At 49.6% G+C, this 18,361-nt stretch overlaps 6 protein-coding genes across 6 annotated transcripts; 3 read left to right on the top strand and 3 right to left on the bottom strand.

Annotated features, from left to right (window-relative positions):
- Positions 1-313: 313 nt before the first annotated feature.
- J7337_010708 (uncharacterized protein) lies at positions 314-5,756 on the top strand (the record flags this gene model as incomplete). The annotated part of the gene is made up of 3 exons (XM_044828283.1): positions 314-582; positions 632-4,330; positions 4,382-5,756. 3 exons carry the CDS (start codon positions 314-316, stop codon positions 5,754-5,756), a joined length of 5,343 nt encoding a protein of 1,780 aa, XP_044676837.1.
- Positions 5,757-6,362: 606 nt separating this feature from the next.
- Positions 6,363-7,661, bottom strand: J7337_010707 (uncharacterized protein; the record flags this gene model as incomplete). Its single annotated transcript, XM_044828282.1, has 2 exons — positions 6,363-7,551; positions 7,606-7,661. 2 exons carry the CDS (start codon positions 7,659-7,661, stop codon positions 6,363-6,365), a joined length of 1,245 nt encoding a protein of 414 aa, XP_044676836.1.
- Positions 7,662-8,337: 676 nt separating this feature from the next.
- J7337_010706 (uncharacterized protein) lies at positions 8,338-8,719 on the bottom strand (the record flags this gene model as incomplete). Its single annotated transcript, XM_044828281.1, is given in 4 exon segments — positions 8,338-8,428; positions 8,486-8,561; positions 8,581-8,647; positions 8,705-8,719. The coding sequence occupies 4 exon segments, from the start codon at positions 8,717-8,719 to the stop codon at positions 8,338-8,340; spliced, it is 249 nt and encodes an 82-aa protein (XP_044676835.1).
- Positions 8,720-12,818: 4,099 nt separating this feature from the next.
- On the top strand, positions 12,819-14,664 carry J7337_010705 (uncharacterized protein; the record flags this gene model as incomplete). The annotated part of the gene is made up of 5 exons (XM_044828280.1): positions 12,819-12,990; positions 13,050-13,200; positions 13,261-14,225; positions 14,289-14,572; positions 14,626-14,664. 5 exons carry the CDS (start codon positions 12,819-12,821, stop codon positions 14,662-14,664), a joined length of 1,611 nt encoding a protein of 536 aa, XP_044676834.1.
- An 816-nt stretch (positions 14,665-15,480) lies between these two features.
- J7337_010704 (uncharacterized protein) lies at positions 15,481-16,109 on the top strand (the record flags this gene model as incomplete). Its single annotated transcript, XM_044828279.1, has 2 exons — positions 15,481-15,757; positions 15,808-16,109. 2 exons carry the CDS (start codon positions 15,481-15,483, stop codon positions 16,107-16,109), a joined length of 579 nt encoding a protein of 192 aa, XP_044676833.1.
- Positions 16,110-16,334: 225 nt separating this feature from the next.
- Positions 16,335-17,336, bottom strand: J7337_010703 (uncharacterized protein; the record flags this gene model as incomplete). The annotated part of the gene is made up of 3 exons (XM_044828278.1): positions 16,335-16,735; positions 16,787-17,189; positions 17,292-17,336. 3 exons carry the CDS (start codon positions 17,334-17,336, stop codon positions 16,335-16,337), a joined length of 849 nt encoding a protein of 282 aa, XP_044676832.1.
- Positions 17,337-18,361: the final 1,025 nt, after the last annotated feature.

Here is an 18,361-nt window from a genome sequence, read left to right as displayed (position 1 = left end):
CCGTGATACTTCATTCGATCAGCCGAAAAGGAGGGCGGCGTTGCCCAGCGACCAAAACCTTTATCTCATCATTCGACAAACTCACTCCAAGCCTTTAAGCCGCATTCAATTGCTTGCAGCGGACCTCTGGTCTATTCATTCGCTCATACTACTAATTGTTACCCGTCCGTCGTTCCTCGGACGTAATACCCTTCAACAGTCTGCTCAGTTGCACTTAATCTCGGCCGTTGAACCCAGTCCCGTGTACAACATTCACATCGCAACGTGTAATAACCTGTGATCGTCCCCGTCGAGGGCATCACCGTTGTTTATCATGGCCAGCCGAATGTCCATGTACTCGATGGCTTCAGAGGCCCTGGGTGGTGGTCCTCAAGCCGCCCAGGTGTCCACCACAACTCTCCTGAACGCCATCCACAACATCTATCTGTCTTCTCAGCCCTATCAACTCGATGCCAGCACCAGTCTAGTTGTCAATACATGGCTTACCGCTGCTCAGGCTGGAGCTACTGTTGATACTACTCTCGCTGCTCGAGCTTGGGAACATGCAAGACGCCGTGCTGAGGATGGCTGTGTGATCTTGGGGTAAGTTCCTTCAAAAACGATTATGTTCCGCTATTCTAACATTGTACAGATCACTCCACCAGTCAACTCCTTCATTGCTCGTGCCTTTCCTCAACACTTTCCCCTTCGCCATTCCTGCTTCCGTCTACAAGTCTCTGGAAGCTTTACAGCCGTTCCTCCGATGCGTTACTCCCTACAATGCTTCCGCTCCACGACAGATCGCTCTCGGCGTTACACTGACCTTGAGTTTGGGAGGAAATGTTACAGGCGCCTCGCTTGCTTTATCCCAACGTGGCATCGACACTGAGAACGGCTTGCTCAATATCCCCGCTGAGGCTGGCTACCGTGCTTTCGATGTCTTTTATTATCTCCTGACATCAGCATCGACACCCGCCGAGCGAGAATTCTTAGGCCTCAAATCCCCTTCAGCGTATGCCCTATTGGCTCGTTCCGGCACCTATGAGCCACCATCCTACCTGATCACCGCCGACGATGGTGCTGCGGCCGATGACTTCCGTCAAGCACTGAAGGAGATCGGTATCAAGGGCTCTGCCCACCGCAACTTCATTTCCACACTTGCTGGTCTGCTCAAGCTCGGCAACACTCTCGACTACGATGCCGACTCAGACGATTTCGAGGAGATTTGCGAGGATGTTAGTGGTCTTCTTGGCATGGAACCAGAGGTGCTCATGCAGCAGCTAAGCACTGAGGACCGTCGAACACTCGTTGGTGGTTTGTACGAGGCTCTTGTCGACTGGGTGATTTCGAAGGCCAACAGCGCTATTGCTGCTCAGATGCTTCGCATTCGAGATGGCGACGAGTCCATTGATGGCCGCGGTGTGCGCACTCCAACCTCTAACGAGGACGGTGATACCGTGTCAATCACAGTTGTTGAAGTTCCCGAGCCTTCGATCGGCCGGGCCCTAGCTATGCGTACCATTTTCGATGATACCATTGGAATCAACGCTGAGATGATTGAGGATGGTGTCGAGGTCCACCCCGTTGGGTCTTCTGTGGTTCGTGAGATGCAGCAAGCCGTTTCTGATGTCGCACCTGATCTGGGCATCATGACTGGCCCCCAGGGAAGGGACCGCCAACATGATCTCGAGAAGCGGGAGGTCATTTTGGAGAAGGTTGCTTATGGATCCGAAGATGATAGTTTCGTAAAGAAGCTGTTGTTCCCTGTCGAGGGTGAAGGAATCAGCCTTGGTCGCGCAGGTCGTTTCGATCTACCTGCCCTTTTGAGTGCCAGCCGTACTTGGTTCCATCTTTCCCTTCATCCTACGGATGACTCGCCTGCCAACTTGGCCACTCTCCCTGCCATCACTTCGGCATGGTCAGCTGGTACAGTCTCCCGCCAGCTTCGCTCATGGAGACTTCCCGAGTGGGCTAACCGCCGCAATCGCAACCTTGATTACACCGCTGACTTCGACGTCGACGAGTTTGTTGGTCGATACGGCGCTCTAGGTTGCAAGGATGGCAAAGACGGCATCGAGACCTGGATGCTCGAGAGAGGATGGAGCAATGGCGAAGTCTTTATCGGCAAGGAGCGGATCTGGGTTAGGGAAGGTCCTTGGTGGGAGGCAGAGACCATGCTTGATATTAAGCCCGCTCACAGTCTTCAGAGCATGGGCCAAAATCCTTTCACTTCTGGTTTTGACACAAGTTATTCAGCCAACCCTCCCAATGGCAGCGGTTTTTTCCCTCCTCCTGCTATGGACAACAGCTTGAACGGAAGCAATGATCAGCTGATGCACACTCGCAACTTCAGCCAAGGCAACATGAGCCAGGTTACCTTGAACCAGCATCAGAACCTCAACCCCCAATCAGCACCCTCCATTGCTCCCTCGGCTATGCGCAACGTTCAGACCACCGGTGACTACGGTCTCGGTACCAAGGGTGACACATATAAGGGTCAAGTCTATTACAACGAGGATGGTGAGTTCACCGGAATTTTGGATGGCGAACTTGCCAAGAACAAGAAGATCGAGTCCAAGCCTTTGCCTTTCGGTCGCCGAGCATGGATTGCTTTCGTTTGGGCCCTGACTTTCTGGATTCCTTCACCTCTTCTCAAGTTCATTGGCCGTATGCGACGACCCGATGTTCGCATGGCCTGGCGTGAGAAATTCGTTCTCTTCTTCCTGATTATTCTTATTAACGGCATGGTCGTCTTCTGGATTATCGGTTTCGGAAAGCTTTTATGCCCCAATGCAAACAAGGCATGGAATGTCAAGGAGGTTGCTAGCCACGCAGAGGACGAAAAGGCCTTCTGGGTAGCCATCCACGGAAAGGTTTACGACATCACCGATTTCTGGCAACAACAGCACAGTGATACCAGCATCAAGGTCACGAAGTCCAACATGCTGCCTCTTTCTGGTATGGTCATGGATGACTACTTCATGCCTCCCCTGAACAGGGCTTGTAGAGGCCTTGGTATCAAGGAGACGACTCAGCTCACCTTCAACGACACCATCACCAATCCCCTGGCCCAGCACACTTCCGGCTTTTATACCCGTGATCGTACCAGTGCGCTTCATGATCCCGACTGGTACTGGAAGAAGTTCCAGCCCAAGATCAAGGAATACTACCATGGCAATCTTGTTTGGAAGAAGAGCAAGGTCAAGAACGAGGGTGAAAACGAGCAACACATGTGGGCCACCTATGGCAACGAGGTGTATGATCTTACTGATTACTTACATACCCTCGACGTCAACGACAACTTTGATTCGTACAAGTTCCTTAACGAAGATATGGTAGACCTGTGGAAGAACAGCCCTGGAACTGACATTAAGAAGGATCTCGACCTGCTTATCGCCAATGCAAAGAACGAGACTGTCAGTGCCAACCTTAAGAACAGTTGGCAGTGCATTCAAAACATTGCGTATAAGGGTATCCTTGATTTCCGTGATTCGCCACGATGCCAGGTCAACAACTACCTTCTTCTGGCTTTCGCTGTCGTCATTTGCATCGTCACCGCTGTCAAGTTCCTTGCTGCCCTTCAGTTCGGATCCAAGCGACGTCCCTCACCGCAGGACAAGTTTGTCATCTGCCAAGTCCCTGTCTACACCGAGGGTGAAGATTCTCTTCGAAAGGCTCTCGATTCATTAACCGCCCTTCAGTACGACAACAAGCGCAAGCTCATCTGTGTCATTTGTGATGGTGTCGTCGTTGGTCAAGGTAATGATCGCCCCACCCCCAAGATTGTTCTCGACATTCTTGGCGTTGATCCCAAGGTTGATCCTCCTGCGCTTCCTTTCAAGTCCGTTGGCTCTAGCAGTGAGCAACTCAACTACGGCAAGGTTTACTCTGGTCTCTACGAGTTTGAGGGCAACGTTGTTCCCTACATCGTCGTCGTCAAGGTCGGAAAGGAGTCTGAGCAGTCAAAGGCCAAACCTGGTAACCGTGGCAAGCGTGATTCTCAGATCCTGCTTATGAGCTTCCTCAACCGTGTCCACCACCGAGCACCCATGTCTCCCCTTGAGCTTGAAATGTTCCATCAGGTCAACAACATCATTGGTGTGGACCCTGAGCTTTATGAGTACCTTCTCATGGTCGATGCCGATACCTGTGTCGAGGAAGACTCGCTCAACCGTCTTGTTGCTGCTTGTGCTCACAACGCCAAGATTGCTGGTATTTGTGGTGAAACTACCCTGGAGAACGATGAAAAGACCTGGTGGACCATGATCCAGGTTTACGAATATTTTATCTCGCATCATCTTGCAAAGGCCTTCGAATCTCTGTTTGGCAGCGTTACTTGCTTGCCTGGATGGTATGTTTATTAACCGGCTCTCCCGTTATGTCAATTGCTAACCTCGCTTAGCTTCACCATGTACCGTCTCCGAAGTGTTGACAAGGGCAAGCCTCTCATCATTTCTGATGCTGTTATCAAGGACTACAGTGTTTGTGATGTGGACACCCTCCACAAGAAGAACCTTCTTTCTCTAGGCGAGGATCGCTATCTTACCACCTTGATGACCAAGTACTTCCCTGAGATGTCCTACAAGTTCATTCCCGATGCCCAGTGTAAGACCGCTGCCCCCGAGTCGTGGAGTGTTCTGTTGTCTCAACGTCGACGATGGATCAACTCGACCATCCACAACCTTGTTGAACTCATGCAACTGAAGGAGCTCTGTGGTTTCTGCTGTTTCAGTATGCGCTTTGTTGTGTTTATTGATCTTTGCGGTACCATCATTCTCCCCTCGACCTGTGTCTACATTGGTTACCTTATCTACATTCTGGCCACCGGCTCTGGACCCATTCCATACATCTCAATTGCTATGATTGCTGCTGTTTATGGTCTCCAGGCTCTCATCTTCATTCTCAAGAGGCAGTGGCAGCACATTGGATGGATGATCATCTACCTCCTTGCTTTCCCCATTTACTCCTTCATCCTTCCCCTCTACTCTTTCTGGAACCAGGACAACTTCTCGTGGGGTAACACCCGTATCGTCATTGGAGAGAAGGGCACCAAGCAGGTCGTCGCTGTTGACGATGAAGGCTTCGACCCTCGCTCTATTCCTCTGCAGCGTTGGGATGACTACGCTCTAGCTAACAACCTGCCTGGACGTCGTGGTGGGTACCAGGAGAAGACCGACTATTCCTATGGTGACAACTATGAGCTTGATGAGATCAAGTCTGTGTACTCTGCTGGCCCTCAGGGCTCTGTCTTGACTGGTATGCCTGGCCGCAACACCTACATGCCTCCTCAGTCCCCCGCCTTCAACAACGGTCGCACATCTACCATGGGCTTCCAAGATTCTCCCATGCAGCATCGACAGTCAATGATGTCTATGGGCACAGGTGTTCATGACATGCGCAGCCAGTCACCATACCAGGACTACCCTGGCCAACATCCCAGCGTGAGCAACCTCCGTGGTCAGGCCAACCTTTCACCCGCCACTGGCGGTGGACATAGCCGATCTGGCACTGCTCTGGGCTTCAGCAGTGGTGCTCGATCTCCCATGCCGGATGCCATGCGATCGCAGTCATCGTTCGACTTCCAGCATGGCCACGCGGGGCCCAACGACATGGCTATCGTCGAGTCTATTCGCTCAGTTCTGTGCGAGGTTGACCTAGACACTGTGACCAAGAAGCAAGTTCGCGCTCTAGTAGAGCAGCGTCTTCAGACCGAGCTTGTTGGAGAACGTCGAACATTTATGGATCGACAGATCGACCACGAGCTGGAGAACATGTAGCTTGCATCTGAAGGCATATGATGGATTTGTAACTGTTTTTTATACTCTAATCTGGGGTACATACCTCATACTAGGTTTATTCAGTGTCGCAGCGATATCCTATCCTGATCTTGGATCGAGTTGCTGGCGCAGTCAGACCATGATGGAAATATGGGTGTTCAAAAATGAGGAAGCGAGAATACCGGCAGGCGTTGGATATGATTTTTTATTACTGGGCAGATATGGGAGTCATTCCTTGGAAAGCTTTTACTGGTTGATTTTGAAAAATGGTTTTATTTCTTAATGAATGGCTGGCTGGGACCACTAATGGTTCATATCTCATACTTTTAATCCTACCTGCTGTCAAGTCTTTCAACCTGCCCGCTTATCTCGCTTACGCTTCACTTTGAAAAATCATATGTCAGTACCTGGACTCTGCCCGGCGAATGTTCTCCTCTCGGCCCAAATTGCTTTCATGCTACATTGTTCACTCATCTCATCCTACCGGTCGTTCTGGTGTCGTCCTCGTTTTGTAATCATGTTCTTTATCTGTCCGCTTCATCTCATTACTCAACCATGGCTTCGTACATGACTTAGATATCCAATACCAAATGCTATATGCCTCGACTACTTCTTACCCAGATTTCCAACGCCCTTTAATCGTAGGTATACATCCGTTCCCCAGCCATATAGACTCTGAACCGCAATGCCACCCCCAAAGTACTCGGCGTACGCCCTGCTCAGAGGTAGACCGTATCCCAGTCCAGCGATGGAACTACCGCCAGTACTGGCAGTGGATATCGCACTGAGACCGTCGCCACCATTGCCATCTCCTGGGAAGTCATCCATGTCGTCGGAGAAGGTGGTGAATGAGTACGACCAGATATTCGGGCTGACCTCTGGTGGAATCCCGCCACCACGATCGCGAATACGAATCGTCACTCCTGGAGCATTATCATCTAGAGGGACTATCGCATCGTTATTGGTGGCGTTCCGGCTATCCTTTGAGGGAAAGTCGCTTTCCTTGGTCGATGGATTTGACCAAGACGCTGTAGAGGGTTCTTCGGTCAAGGCAGGCTCTGGTGCGATCGTGACGATTACAGCTTCGTTAGACTTGTTCTCAATTGTAGCACGGAAAGCATTTTTCAGCAGTTCAGTAACTATGTACTCGAGGTGCATAGGGACAAATGCGAATGTGGTGTCCGGCTCGCCATGAATATAGAGAAGAGGTCGGACGCCATATCGAAGCTCACATATATCAGCGACGAAGCCAGCACATGACTCTACTATTTGTGCGGGCCGAAGAGCTGTGTCGATGACTCCAATGTACGAGGGATCATCAGGGCACGGTGTTGGACTAGCATTAGGGTCAAAGTGCGGCTGAGAACTGAAATGAAGTGCAATATGCTGCTCCGCAATGAGGCGCGTACCGATTCGAGCGCGGAGGTGCTGGTCGAGGAATCTTGTAACCTCTTCGGGAGATATATATCGTCGACATTCAAGGAAACCCTTTGCAAGAATGGGGATAGTATCGGTGTGTGTCGCAACGAGCTCGGCCAGTACATTTGTGAAGCGTATCTCGTCTTCGAGGTTCGAGATTGGTCGTCCTTCACGGGTCGCGTGCCAGTATGGAAGGAGTATTGATAAAGAATGGAGATAGTTGTTGTATATACGTGAGATGTTCGGGTTCGCAACGACGATGTAAGGAAGGTTGCGAAGCGCTTGGATACGATGAGCGAGGCGCACGGGAAGAAGAGATAAGGCGAAATTGGCGGATGAGAGGAGGGACTTGGAGGATAGAGGCGGCCGACCGTGTCTATAGATTGTCAGACATTGTGAGTAGCTAGAAGAGGACCTGGACAAACCTCACGAGGTCTGCGAGACACAGAGGATGTTGATGTTGTCGAGCCAGTGTCGCAATCTCATCATCCGACACTTTTGGGGAGTGCAAACCCCGTCTCGTCACCAGCCGGTTCCGTGTGCTTTCATGGCCCCGATGCGGTTGTCTAGGGCCCCTCCATTGGGATAAACATCGATGTGAGGTGTAACAGGACCATGACGGAAGAATAGTAGAGGCAGCAGGCCCTCGCCGCCTTATGAACCTGGTTGAGGAAGCAATCATTGCAGCATTGTGGTGTATTTAGTAATATTCCTGTTTTCACACTCCTCTTGGAGATAATGTCGTTGGAATGAGAAAGTATGGGACTGATCTGTAGAAGCTGGACAGACCGGTAAATGTCCCCGAGACGGATGACTCTTCAACGGCCCGGGTGGAGCTGAGAGCTGCCACTCGAATCGCTTGGGACCGGCTTATCGCTTATCACACGGCTCACAATTGCGGGGTGACGGGCATACGTCACCGAGTCAGTGCCCCCGCCAAGCACCATATCGTCGACTGTCAGATAGTCATCCTACTACTACGAGAGGGCTCTATATTGAAATACTAGACTCGGTGTGTTTCAAGAAACCATGGCTCATGCATAACCTTTCGATACAAGGCAGTTAATGATTATATTCCTTGACGCCGATGCAGTAGAGCTTGTGATAATCTATGTATGGATATCGATGGCCTCTCCGTACGCATCACTTGTTTCCCGTTCGATTACTGGGTCTTCATCTCGCCATCGGGCTCGACTGTCTTGACGTGCTCGTGGTTCTCAAGCGTTTGAATCTTGTCGTCATCGTACTGGACTCTATAATCTTTGTCAGCTATCATCATAGAACTGTACATGTACACGAGGTTAACTTACGCGAAGCCTTTGATGAGACTGTACTCGTGTGTGATCTTGCCGCCCTGGTCAATGGCGTGCTGCTTGGCACTATCTACTGTCAAATTCATATAAACGAATATTCTTTCGAGCCGGCACGTACGACTTGACCTGATCGTCGGACGCGTCGTCCTTGCAGGTAACCTATGAGAGATTGTCAGTCGATGCCGACACAGAGTAAATGGCGAGCATGATACGCACGATGTAGGAAGGCATGATGAGCTTGGTTGAGTGATGGAAGTGTTGTTTTTTGAGGATGGTAGTGTATGAAGATTCTAAGTTCACATGGCTGCGGATGCTGCCACTTATACTCGCTATAAGTCGGGCTGGTTGGTGCGTGACCACGACCCATCCTTTACAACGCAGGGTGCCCTGCTTTACAGCGTTTCGCAAGCAGGCATACGCGGGACTACGTGGTGTAGGTGCGACAGAATCCACTCTCAGCTTGTTAGATACCAGTGAATCACCCTCCCTTCCAGCTGCCCGTTTCGGTATCTCTCTTGGTGGAGAGACTGCTGTATGGCGGTTCTTGATTGTTATAGGGTAACTACAGATCTCACTCATCACGGACATGACGCAATCGAGGGGAGCTTGTGTGACGCTGGCAAGTGTCTGACAGCCATGACGTGTTTAGGAAGATAAAAGCACAGCACATGATCTTATTGTTGAGATTTCAGGACTGTTTCTTTTAACAAGAAACTCGAGTAACCTTTAGAGAGTGTTAGATGACCGAACAGTGGAGATGTGAAACGTGGCACTGACGATAATGTCATGCATTGCATAACTTGAATATTTACACAAACATTAATAGGGGTTCTTCCAATTCTCTCCAAAAGGCGTTTTAGGGTCAAGTATTGATAAATATTGAGGCCGGTCGTGAGTTCCTGTGAAGTATCATCTACATTATAACATAAATAAATTCTTTTAGGCCAACTGCTACACTGTTGTACTCATCAAAATATATATTTGCAGTTAACAATACTTGATATAAGAAGAAAGCATTTAGTCTCTAATAAGCCTTATTTAAATCATAAGTATAGAGAAAAGCAACTCAAAGAATTCTACTATAAATGCAAATATTAGAAACCGCAAAAGCTTGGATCTAAACTGCATAAAGGTTTGTTGAAAGCAGCAATGACAACACACCTCAAGAATTCGAAGGCTAAGTAAGTATAGGGTAGGCAGTATTGAAGGATGCCCCTCATGATCCTTGCGATCCCCCACCTCTAGCGGAAAGCCGCTTGTCAGAAACTCTTCTCCAGCAAGTGACGTCGATGATAGATAAGGGAAGCAAAACTGGATCAAAATAAGCCTGTGATAAGCTTATCTGTTTGCAGGTTTAGCGAGTTTCTTGGCTTGCTGAGTAGTCATGAGGGAGGGTAGTCACGTGGGCAATATACTGTATACTGCTAAGTATATATATACAACTTGTTGGAGCCTTAGGAGAAATATAGATTTATGGGCAAATCAACTCTTTCGACGAGGGGCTGGGGAGGGGAGCAGATTATTGCCGTGTTACGAGTTGCAATCCGACACAGCTACTTCACCGCGGTCAACATGGTCGCATTCGTATTCGGGTATAGTGACTAAAAGTGAGATGAAATGAGGTCGGGCGTTCGGCAAGGGCATAAACGACACTGCAGAGCTTTACTTATGGCTACATACCGAGTAGAGTCTGAGTGGTTGACAGGTTCCGACTACCTATAGTAATCAATGTCATATTCGTAATTGGAAACGAATTTCGCATTAGAAAAGCGTCTTGCTGACGCACCTCCTGCAGGTAGGATTCTGACGAAAATAAGCACACAAGTTCTGTACGCCATTCTTTAAAAATAAACCCTCCTCTGCGGATTGTCCTTTGGGCGATATAATACCATTGTGCGCTTTCAAACCACGTATTCGTCAATATGCGAAGGAACGGCATAACATGATACGGGCGTAAACCCAGATTATTTCCAGGTAAACGAATACGTCGTATTAAGGGCGAACTGGTCGTCGGTGTGGAACTCTGACGATCGAGCTAAGGGTGGACCCTGGAGATAAGTCTTTGTCAGCGACCATCGATTGGTTTTGTCCCTGAACTTGTAAGTTAGCTGAACCAATAGGGTAATGATGTATCAGAGTGGGTGGGGAGTGTGAGTAAACCCCAGGGCTGTACGGAGTATAAATCTGACGGTGATGTTGCTTCTGGTTAACAGTCGTCACAGCTGATACTTAATCCATAGCATATGTGATGGTGAGTATGTATCCAATAACCAATTTACGATTTCCACGTGAATCGACAAGCATTGACTTTGTACCCTACCCGTACAGTAGATAGACTTACTGGGTAAGGTTCAAGCGAGACTGACGTGAAGATCCTCCCCGGGCATATTAAGAGGCCCTGGGATATGCTGATGACAAACGTGGGAGTTCGGGAGACCAGAAGTCGCAGTGTTCAGCCTCAAACCTATAGCGATGGAGAGCAGCTACGACTGCCACCAAGGATGAGATGCACACGAACTTCCGAACAGACGGAAACTCGACCAAAAGTTTCGAGGTATGATTTACTCGACGCCCCTGTCAAAGGTAGTAGCAGACTTGCGATTAGCACCTCATACATGACGAATCGCATGATGGCCATTGTAAATCGGATTCACCCGATGAACTCGCCAATAGCTCTGTATCAAACGAACAAGCAGCTCAATGGCCTAAAGTTCAACCATGTACTCCGTGATAAGTATACAATAAGGCTGAAGAGGAAACATACGATGAATATCCGCAGTGCTGTCCCGAATATCAGGCTAGGACCCGCTTAGATCTACGACGGAAGACGCGGAACAAGGCGAAGGCGGTAAACGTTATAAACGCCAGGGCTGTCTATTGCGTACATACGATTACGATCAAGGCTGGTGGAGCTTCAAAGACAAGCGGACAAGCAAGACATTGCGGTGGTTGGCCTAGTGTTTGTTATGGTTGGTGTAAGTGAGCCAAAGGTCACGAGTCCAAGGTATGTCTATTGCAAGACCAATTAACATGGCGCTGGTATAGGTAGATTGAGATGCCTAATGGTTGTACGTAGTAAAAAGTTATGTCAAGTTGTCACTCCGGGTAAATGATGATGCCTACACGAATACTACGAAATGCAAAGAAAGTGGTCTGCTATTGCAGTTCCAGTTCCAGAAAGCAAATGCGACAGGCCAACAGTAGACCCTTTACGGGATCGTCGGGGTTTCGAGGTTCGGAGACTAAACTAAGGTAGGAAGCTTGATGGTGAAAGGTTTGAGCCGGGGCGTAGAAATTAGCACCATGTAAAGGGAATTTGATATCAAGACCCAGTGAAAAAAAAGGAAAGGAAATTGTCATGCAAGCATGCAAGCATGCAATTTTTCTTTTGCACCGCTTCATCTTGATACGCAGATCTGAAAAGGCCCAGTTAATGAATTATTAGTCTGTATGTCTTCATTGAGCTTACATACAAATTCATCCTCCTGGCAATCCAAGGAAGCGGTCGCTATTGAAGTCCATGGTTGTGTTAATTGGGAGGGCGTATCTTTAGACGTGTGGCATATAGCCGACCCCCCACTAACAAGTCAACCACGCTGCAACTCCACCTCGCATCTAATCTGTCTCTCCTCTCACGCCCTGGTCAACAACATCTTTTTGGGGGACAATGCCATAACAAAGCTTGCAATAGGAACAAAAAGCAGATTATGATAATCAGAAAGCAGTTGCTAACAGTCTTGCCAGCCATTGGCTTGTTCAATGCAGATATGGTCTAGCAGTGTATCTTTCACTTTCATCTCTTTAAATCTCCGCCCTTAGCGATTTCGCTCCCGTTAATCGTTCACACCCTGTTCCTTGTCCTTGTCCTGCTCGTCCCTTGACCTTGAGACCCCAGGGCCCCTCTTTTTATTTTTTTTCTCTGCCCACTGCATTCCCTGTAAGTGACAAGCCAAGCACTGATTTCGCGGAACGGACTTTGGTTGACGGGAGGCGCCTGCACCTTCCACAGCCAACGGCGCAGACGGGAAGACTGAGCAATTACTAACCTTGCGAAGGTACCTACCTCCTGTATCTGGAAAGAAACACCACCTCCACTTCTCCTACTTTACTTCCTCCTCTCCCCTACCTTCCTTCTCTATCCCTTTCCTCCCCTTCATCCTCATCCTGCTCCTCAGTCGCAAGGAGTACGTACCACTGGTTGTGAGAGACTCAACAACCAGACACAATAATCTCGCTTGATTGTGAGCTCCAACTCGACTTGCGGCGCGGTTCATCCCAACGACTGGACTGATTCGATTCCTTGCCGTCACATATCACCACCCTCAACAAAATGGAGGCCGTCAACGCTACGTCCAGCGGCTTCTCGTCCGTTCTGGCCGGCACCAAATACGCCAATGTCGCTCTTCCTCCTCAGGTCGAATATGTTATCGAAGCTGTTTCGAATGCCGGCGTCTGGACTTGGGTGTTCACTTTCATCGCTCTTTGCGTTGCGTATGATCAGAGTATGTTATTCAGTCACCGGGTAACCCAAGGCGCATTGCTAACCAGAGCTCCCAAACAGTTGCCTACATCATCAGGAAAGGTCCCATTGAGGGCCCGGCTATGAAACTTCCCTTCATCGGCCCATTCCTCGACTCTATGGATCCTCGATTCGACGGTTATCATGCTAAGTGGAGCAGCGGTCCCCTGAGCTGTGTTTCTATCTTCCACAAGTAAGTACTGAACGAGCGATTCAACATGGCGGAACGGCCATATTGACATTGAGTTGCTAGGTTCGTCGTTATTGCTTCCACTCGTGACATGGCTCGCAAGGTCTTTAACTCACCCGCCTATGTCAAGCCCACTGTTGTCGACGTTGCTCCTAAGCTTCTTGGACACGACAACTGGGTGTTCCTCGACGGAAAGGCTCACGTTGATTTCCGCAAGGGTCTCAACGGTCTCTTCACCCGCAAGGCCCTGGAGAGCTACCTGCCTGGCCAGGAGGAGGCTTACAACACTTACTTCAAGCATTTCCTCAAGATGACTAAGGATGCCGGCGGCAAGCCTGTCCCTTTCATGCACGAGTTCCGCGAGGTCATGTGCGCTGTCTCTTGCCGCACCTTTGTTGGTCACTACATCTCCGACGAGGCTGTCACCAAGATCGCCGAGGATTACTATCTCATCACTGCTGCTCTCGAGCTTGTCAACCTCCCCGTTATCCTTCCTTATACCAAGTCTTGGTATGGCAAGAAGGCCGCTGATATGGTTTTGGCCGAATTTTCTAAGTGTGCCGCCAAGAGCAAGGTTCGCATGGCCGCTGGTGGTGAAGTCACTTGCATCATGGACGCCTGGGTTTTGTCAATGATCCAGTCTGAGCGCTGGCGTGAGGCCGAGGAGAAGGGGGAGGGACACACCATCGAGAAGCCCGCTCCTCTTCTCCGCATGTTCAACGATTACGAAATCTCTCAGACCATCTTCACCTTCCTCTTCGCTTCTCAGGATGCCACCAGCAGCGCCGCTACTTGGCTCTTCCAGGTCACCGCCCAGCGACCCGATGTCCTCGACCGTGTCAGAGAGGAGAACATCAAGGTCCGCAACGGTGACCCTAACGCGCCTATCACCATGGATCAGCTCGAATCTCTTACCTACACCCGCGCTGTTGTCCGAGAGCTTCTTCGATGGCGCCCTCCTGTCATCATGGTTCCCTACGTCACCAAGAAGGCCTTCCCCCTGACCGAGAATTACACCGTTCCCAAGGGTAAGTTTAGAAACTTCCAATTGCATTTCTGATCGCCGTTATACTGATTCGAATCCTCAATAGGCTCAATGTTGATCCCCACCACTTTCATGGCTCTCCACGATCCTGAAGTCTATGACAACCCTAGCCACTTCGACCCCGAACGATACTACAGCGGCGATGCTGAGGAGAAGGGTTCCAAGAACTACTTAGTTTTTGGTACCGGACCTCACTACTGCCTTGGACAGGTGTACGCTCAGCTGAACCTGGCTCTCATGATCGGAAAGGCTTCAGTCATGCTTGACTGGAAGCACCACGCAACCCCTAAGTCTGAGGAGATCAAGGTCTTTGCCACCATTTTCCCAATGGTACGTACTCGTTACAGGGCAATACAATGCAATAATGACTGACTTTGAAATAGGACGACTGCCCCCTCACCTTTGAGGAGAGGAAGTGGTAAACGGTACGGAAGAATTTGGTCGACACAAGGTCAAATACAGACCGTTTGGCACGATTCGGGCATCCCTGATGCACAGGGCAGTGCGGTTGCAGCCCAAGTGTGTCTGATGAGGGAGGCCGAAAGAATGATCAAGGAAGATGGCTGTGAATGGCTTAAGCTTCCAATGAAGATAAAACAAGAGATCAACTGTTGGCGTATGATAAGCTACAGGAAACTTCTCTGGAGGAGATGAAGCTTGAAGAGCCGGCAAAACAGCCCAATGTGGATGGAAAGGACAATTATGATGGATAACAGTTTTAATACCTATTCTCGGTGTATATAGTTGGCTGCCCGAGGGCATTTGGGACCGCAAGGTCATAGAGATGATTGCCATGATTGGAAGTGGCATTTGGACAGCGAATAGCAAAAGATTTCCAAAACATATCAGATGACCGAGTTGAGTGAAGTGACTTGATGGCTACGACTTAGGTCAGCATGAGAGGGATTCATGATGGCCATCCTATATGCGTGTTAAAAGTTAGTTTTGATGTAACAGCCATCACTTTGAAGGTTCGAATAGTAAGGCCGCGTCTTGTTGATTTTTCATTATCGGCTGATTTTCTTAGTTAGTGGTGATTACGAAGCGTCTGTTTATTCATTACTTCTGTATCCGTAACATCATGGCATTCATTTGATCGTGTCTTGCATCACCCTGGCCCCAGCTTCTTAGTCAGTCACCTTAGCTTGGTATAGTCCATGATTCGCCATCTTGAACCTCAATTCACATTTCCCCTCTCGATATTTTCCAGGGAGTAAACGTCTCTACCCTAATAAAGAATGGCGTCCCGTCGCGCTCTCTTCTCGTCGGCCTCGCGCGCATCCGTTGCCATCCGACCTGCGCGACCAATCTTTACAATTGCAGCACGCTCGATAAGCCCCTCGCTACCACTCCGAGCTTTTGCGCCCTTTCCATCTAGTAGAAGCTATGCTACCAACGCGCAATCCAAAACAAAATCGATAGATGACAATGCGCCACCGGACCCCAAACCATGGAGCTTTGAAGATATAAAGAACCATGTTGAGAAATCTGACCCGGGCAATGTTGTCCTCATCGGTACGTTCACCTCTACGCATGATGGGAAAGCGAGTTGACAAGCGCAACAGACGTCCGAGAACCAGTCGAGCTTTTCGAGACAGGCAAGATCCCCGGTGCGATCAACATTCCTATCACATCGGCAGCCCAGAGCTTCCATATTTCTGAAGAGGATTTTGAGGACATGTACGGCTTCCAGAGACCAGCAAAGAACAAGGAGCTTGTGTTTTATTGCAAAGCAGGAGTGCGTGCGAGGGCGGCTGCGCAACTGGCTCATTCTGCTGGCTGGGACAAGATCGGCGACTATGCAGGCAGCTGGCTGGATTGGGAGGCCCAGAAAGGACCAGTTGAGAAGGTTAAGAAACGGTTTTGAACAGACAGAGCTTGCTGAAAGGCAGACATTTATTGCCAGAATGATTGGTCAAATGAAAGCGCCTTCTAACTTATTGTACAAACAATTCCCAAAGATCTGCTTCCCCAGAGACTCCTTTTGGCTATACCTTAACTGCAATTGAGGCCTAGGAATACACATTCTCTTTATGCGTCATTCATTTCCTTACTTCTATCTCATGGTTCTAATCCATTTGCCCACCACCTCCTAGAACATGCGGCTATCTTTACCGTCGTCCGGTTTGCTGGCCACGGGGCTACCGTGAGCAAAGAAAAGGATCTTGATCGCAAGAGCCAGACCCGCGTGTAGCAGTACCACAACGACAAGCAGGACCTTGCTGACCTGGCGATCTGTGGCGCTGAGCACGGGGTAAAGGTTTCGCAGCAAGAACGCAACCGAGATTCCGAAACCAACACCGACAAAGACCCAGTTGAGTATGGAGATAGGTGACGAGCTGATAAGGGCAACGGGGACCCAGATCAGGTTGGAGTAGCCGTACAAAGCCCAACACTCGAGGAGATTGGCAGATTCGCTGCCGAAGTAACGGAGGGCGAGGAAGAGAGCCATAGGAATGAAGAGAGTATAGCCATAGATGAGGCCAGCGGCGCCTGTTTGTCATGTTAGTGCGTAACTCTCAGCCAATATCACATGAGACATACCACTTAGCAGCTTGAAGTCATAGAGGAATGGCCCCTTGCCCGTATCTGACATATACTGGCTGATAGTGCCGCCCAGGAAAAGGATCAAAATGACCGTCGTGGCGATCCAGAAGGGTCCGTAAAGATCAGGGTTGCCCTCAAGAACGTCGAGGAAGTTGGCCCTGGGAAACAGAGCAGCCCAGCACCGGGACAGAACAGCTGAAGTGTCGACATCGAAGAATTGCGCATAAAAGTTCATGCTCCACAGGAAGCGCTTGGATGAGCCGGAGCCGGTCGAGGCCGTTGCAGGTGGAGGAAGACCACCGCCGCTGGAGGGAGGTTTGCGGGTGTTGGGGTTTGTATCATTGAAGTTGGACGTATGGAACTCGAGGTCTTCTTGAAGATCGGTATGTCCGAGGTCGCCCTGAGCATCATATCAGTTTAGTCAAGGAGATACAGTGTCAAGATGTTGGATATCGCAGCTTTGAGCTCGTAAGGATAGCTAGCTAGAGGGGCCATGACATACCTCATCGTCAACATCGACGACGGCGTCGTAACCGGAACCAGACATGGTGAAGTTGTGTAGGTAGCTATCTGAATATAGCTTTGAAAGGACAAAAAGAACGGCTCGTTTGCAGTTGATGAATGTGTTTGGTGAAAATGAACAGCAGTGACAAAGTCACAAGGGAGAGTAAAGTTGAGGTGCTCCTACTGGTCGCTGTCAGCTTCTAATTGGGACAGTTTGGCAGTTGTCGTAATTCAGGAGCACGCGCACCGTGTCAAGCACAGAACCGAGGATTAACCGGCACTTCATGATTGTCGGCTTTAGTCTTATCGAGATTCGAGCTCAGGGAGGATTATCAGTGGATGCGAAACAACCCTGTAAGCCATCGCAATGGATATTTAGTGAATCGGAGAAGCGTTGCATTTACATGGCAAAGTTAACAGAGGAATGCTTTGTAGGTTGAGAATCAATTTTCGGGAGCCTTGCAAGCTAAGACTCGTATCGCTAACATCATAGCTGACCCCAAGATTGCTCAGTCACTCATTTCCATGCACATAACCATCTCGAAGCGTGAATGCTTTTATTTCTTTTGAAGGGGTCTGGCCGGAACACCTCGCGGCACGGCACATCGTCAATATGGGCATCATCTAGAATGTATTGCCTGAGCTGCACATGCTAATGTAAAAACAACCAGCCTCGTATGAACAAAAGAAAAGAAGCTCTCCTCTGTCCTTGCCATCGACCCCCAAATGCCAAATCCCAGACGCCACATCCATGGAGTAATCGTTTATTTGAGCTTCTTCTTGGGTCGGAGCTGGTTGGTGTGTCCACACTTGCGCTTGCGGCAGTTGGTGGCACGGGGAGGGAGACGAGCCTGTTAATGCTTGTTAGAATCCGGTGCGGTGCGGACGGCAGGGTCGACATACGTAGCACTTGCGGCAGATCATCTTGTCGCAGTTGAACTTGGAGGCAAGGGCCTTGAGCGAGGGCTCAATGATACCACCACGGAGACGGAGGACGAGGTGAAGGGTGGACTCCTGCGCAAGGCGTAAGTTTATGTTCCCAGCATTTCCCAATAATCTTCCTGCGAA

The sequence above is a fragment of the Fusarium musae genome, chromosome 8, assembly GCF_019915245.1.
Source record: "Fusarium musae strain F31 chromosome 8, whole genome shotgun sequence".
NCBI lineage: Eukaryota > Fungi > Ascomycota > Sordariomycetes > Hypocreales > Nectriaceae > Fusarium > Fusarium musae.
Note: the sequence above shows the minus strand (reverse complement) of the source record. Positions and strands in the feature narration are given on the sequence as shown.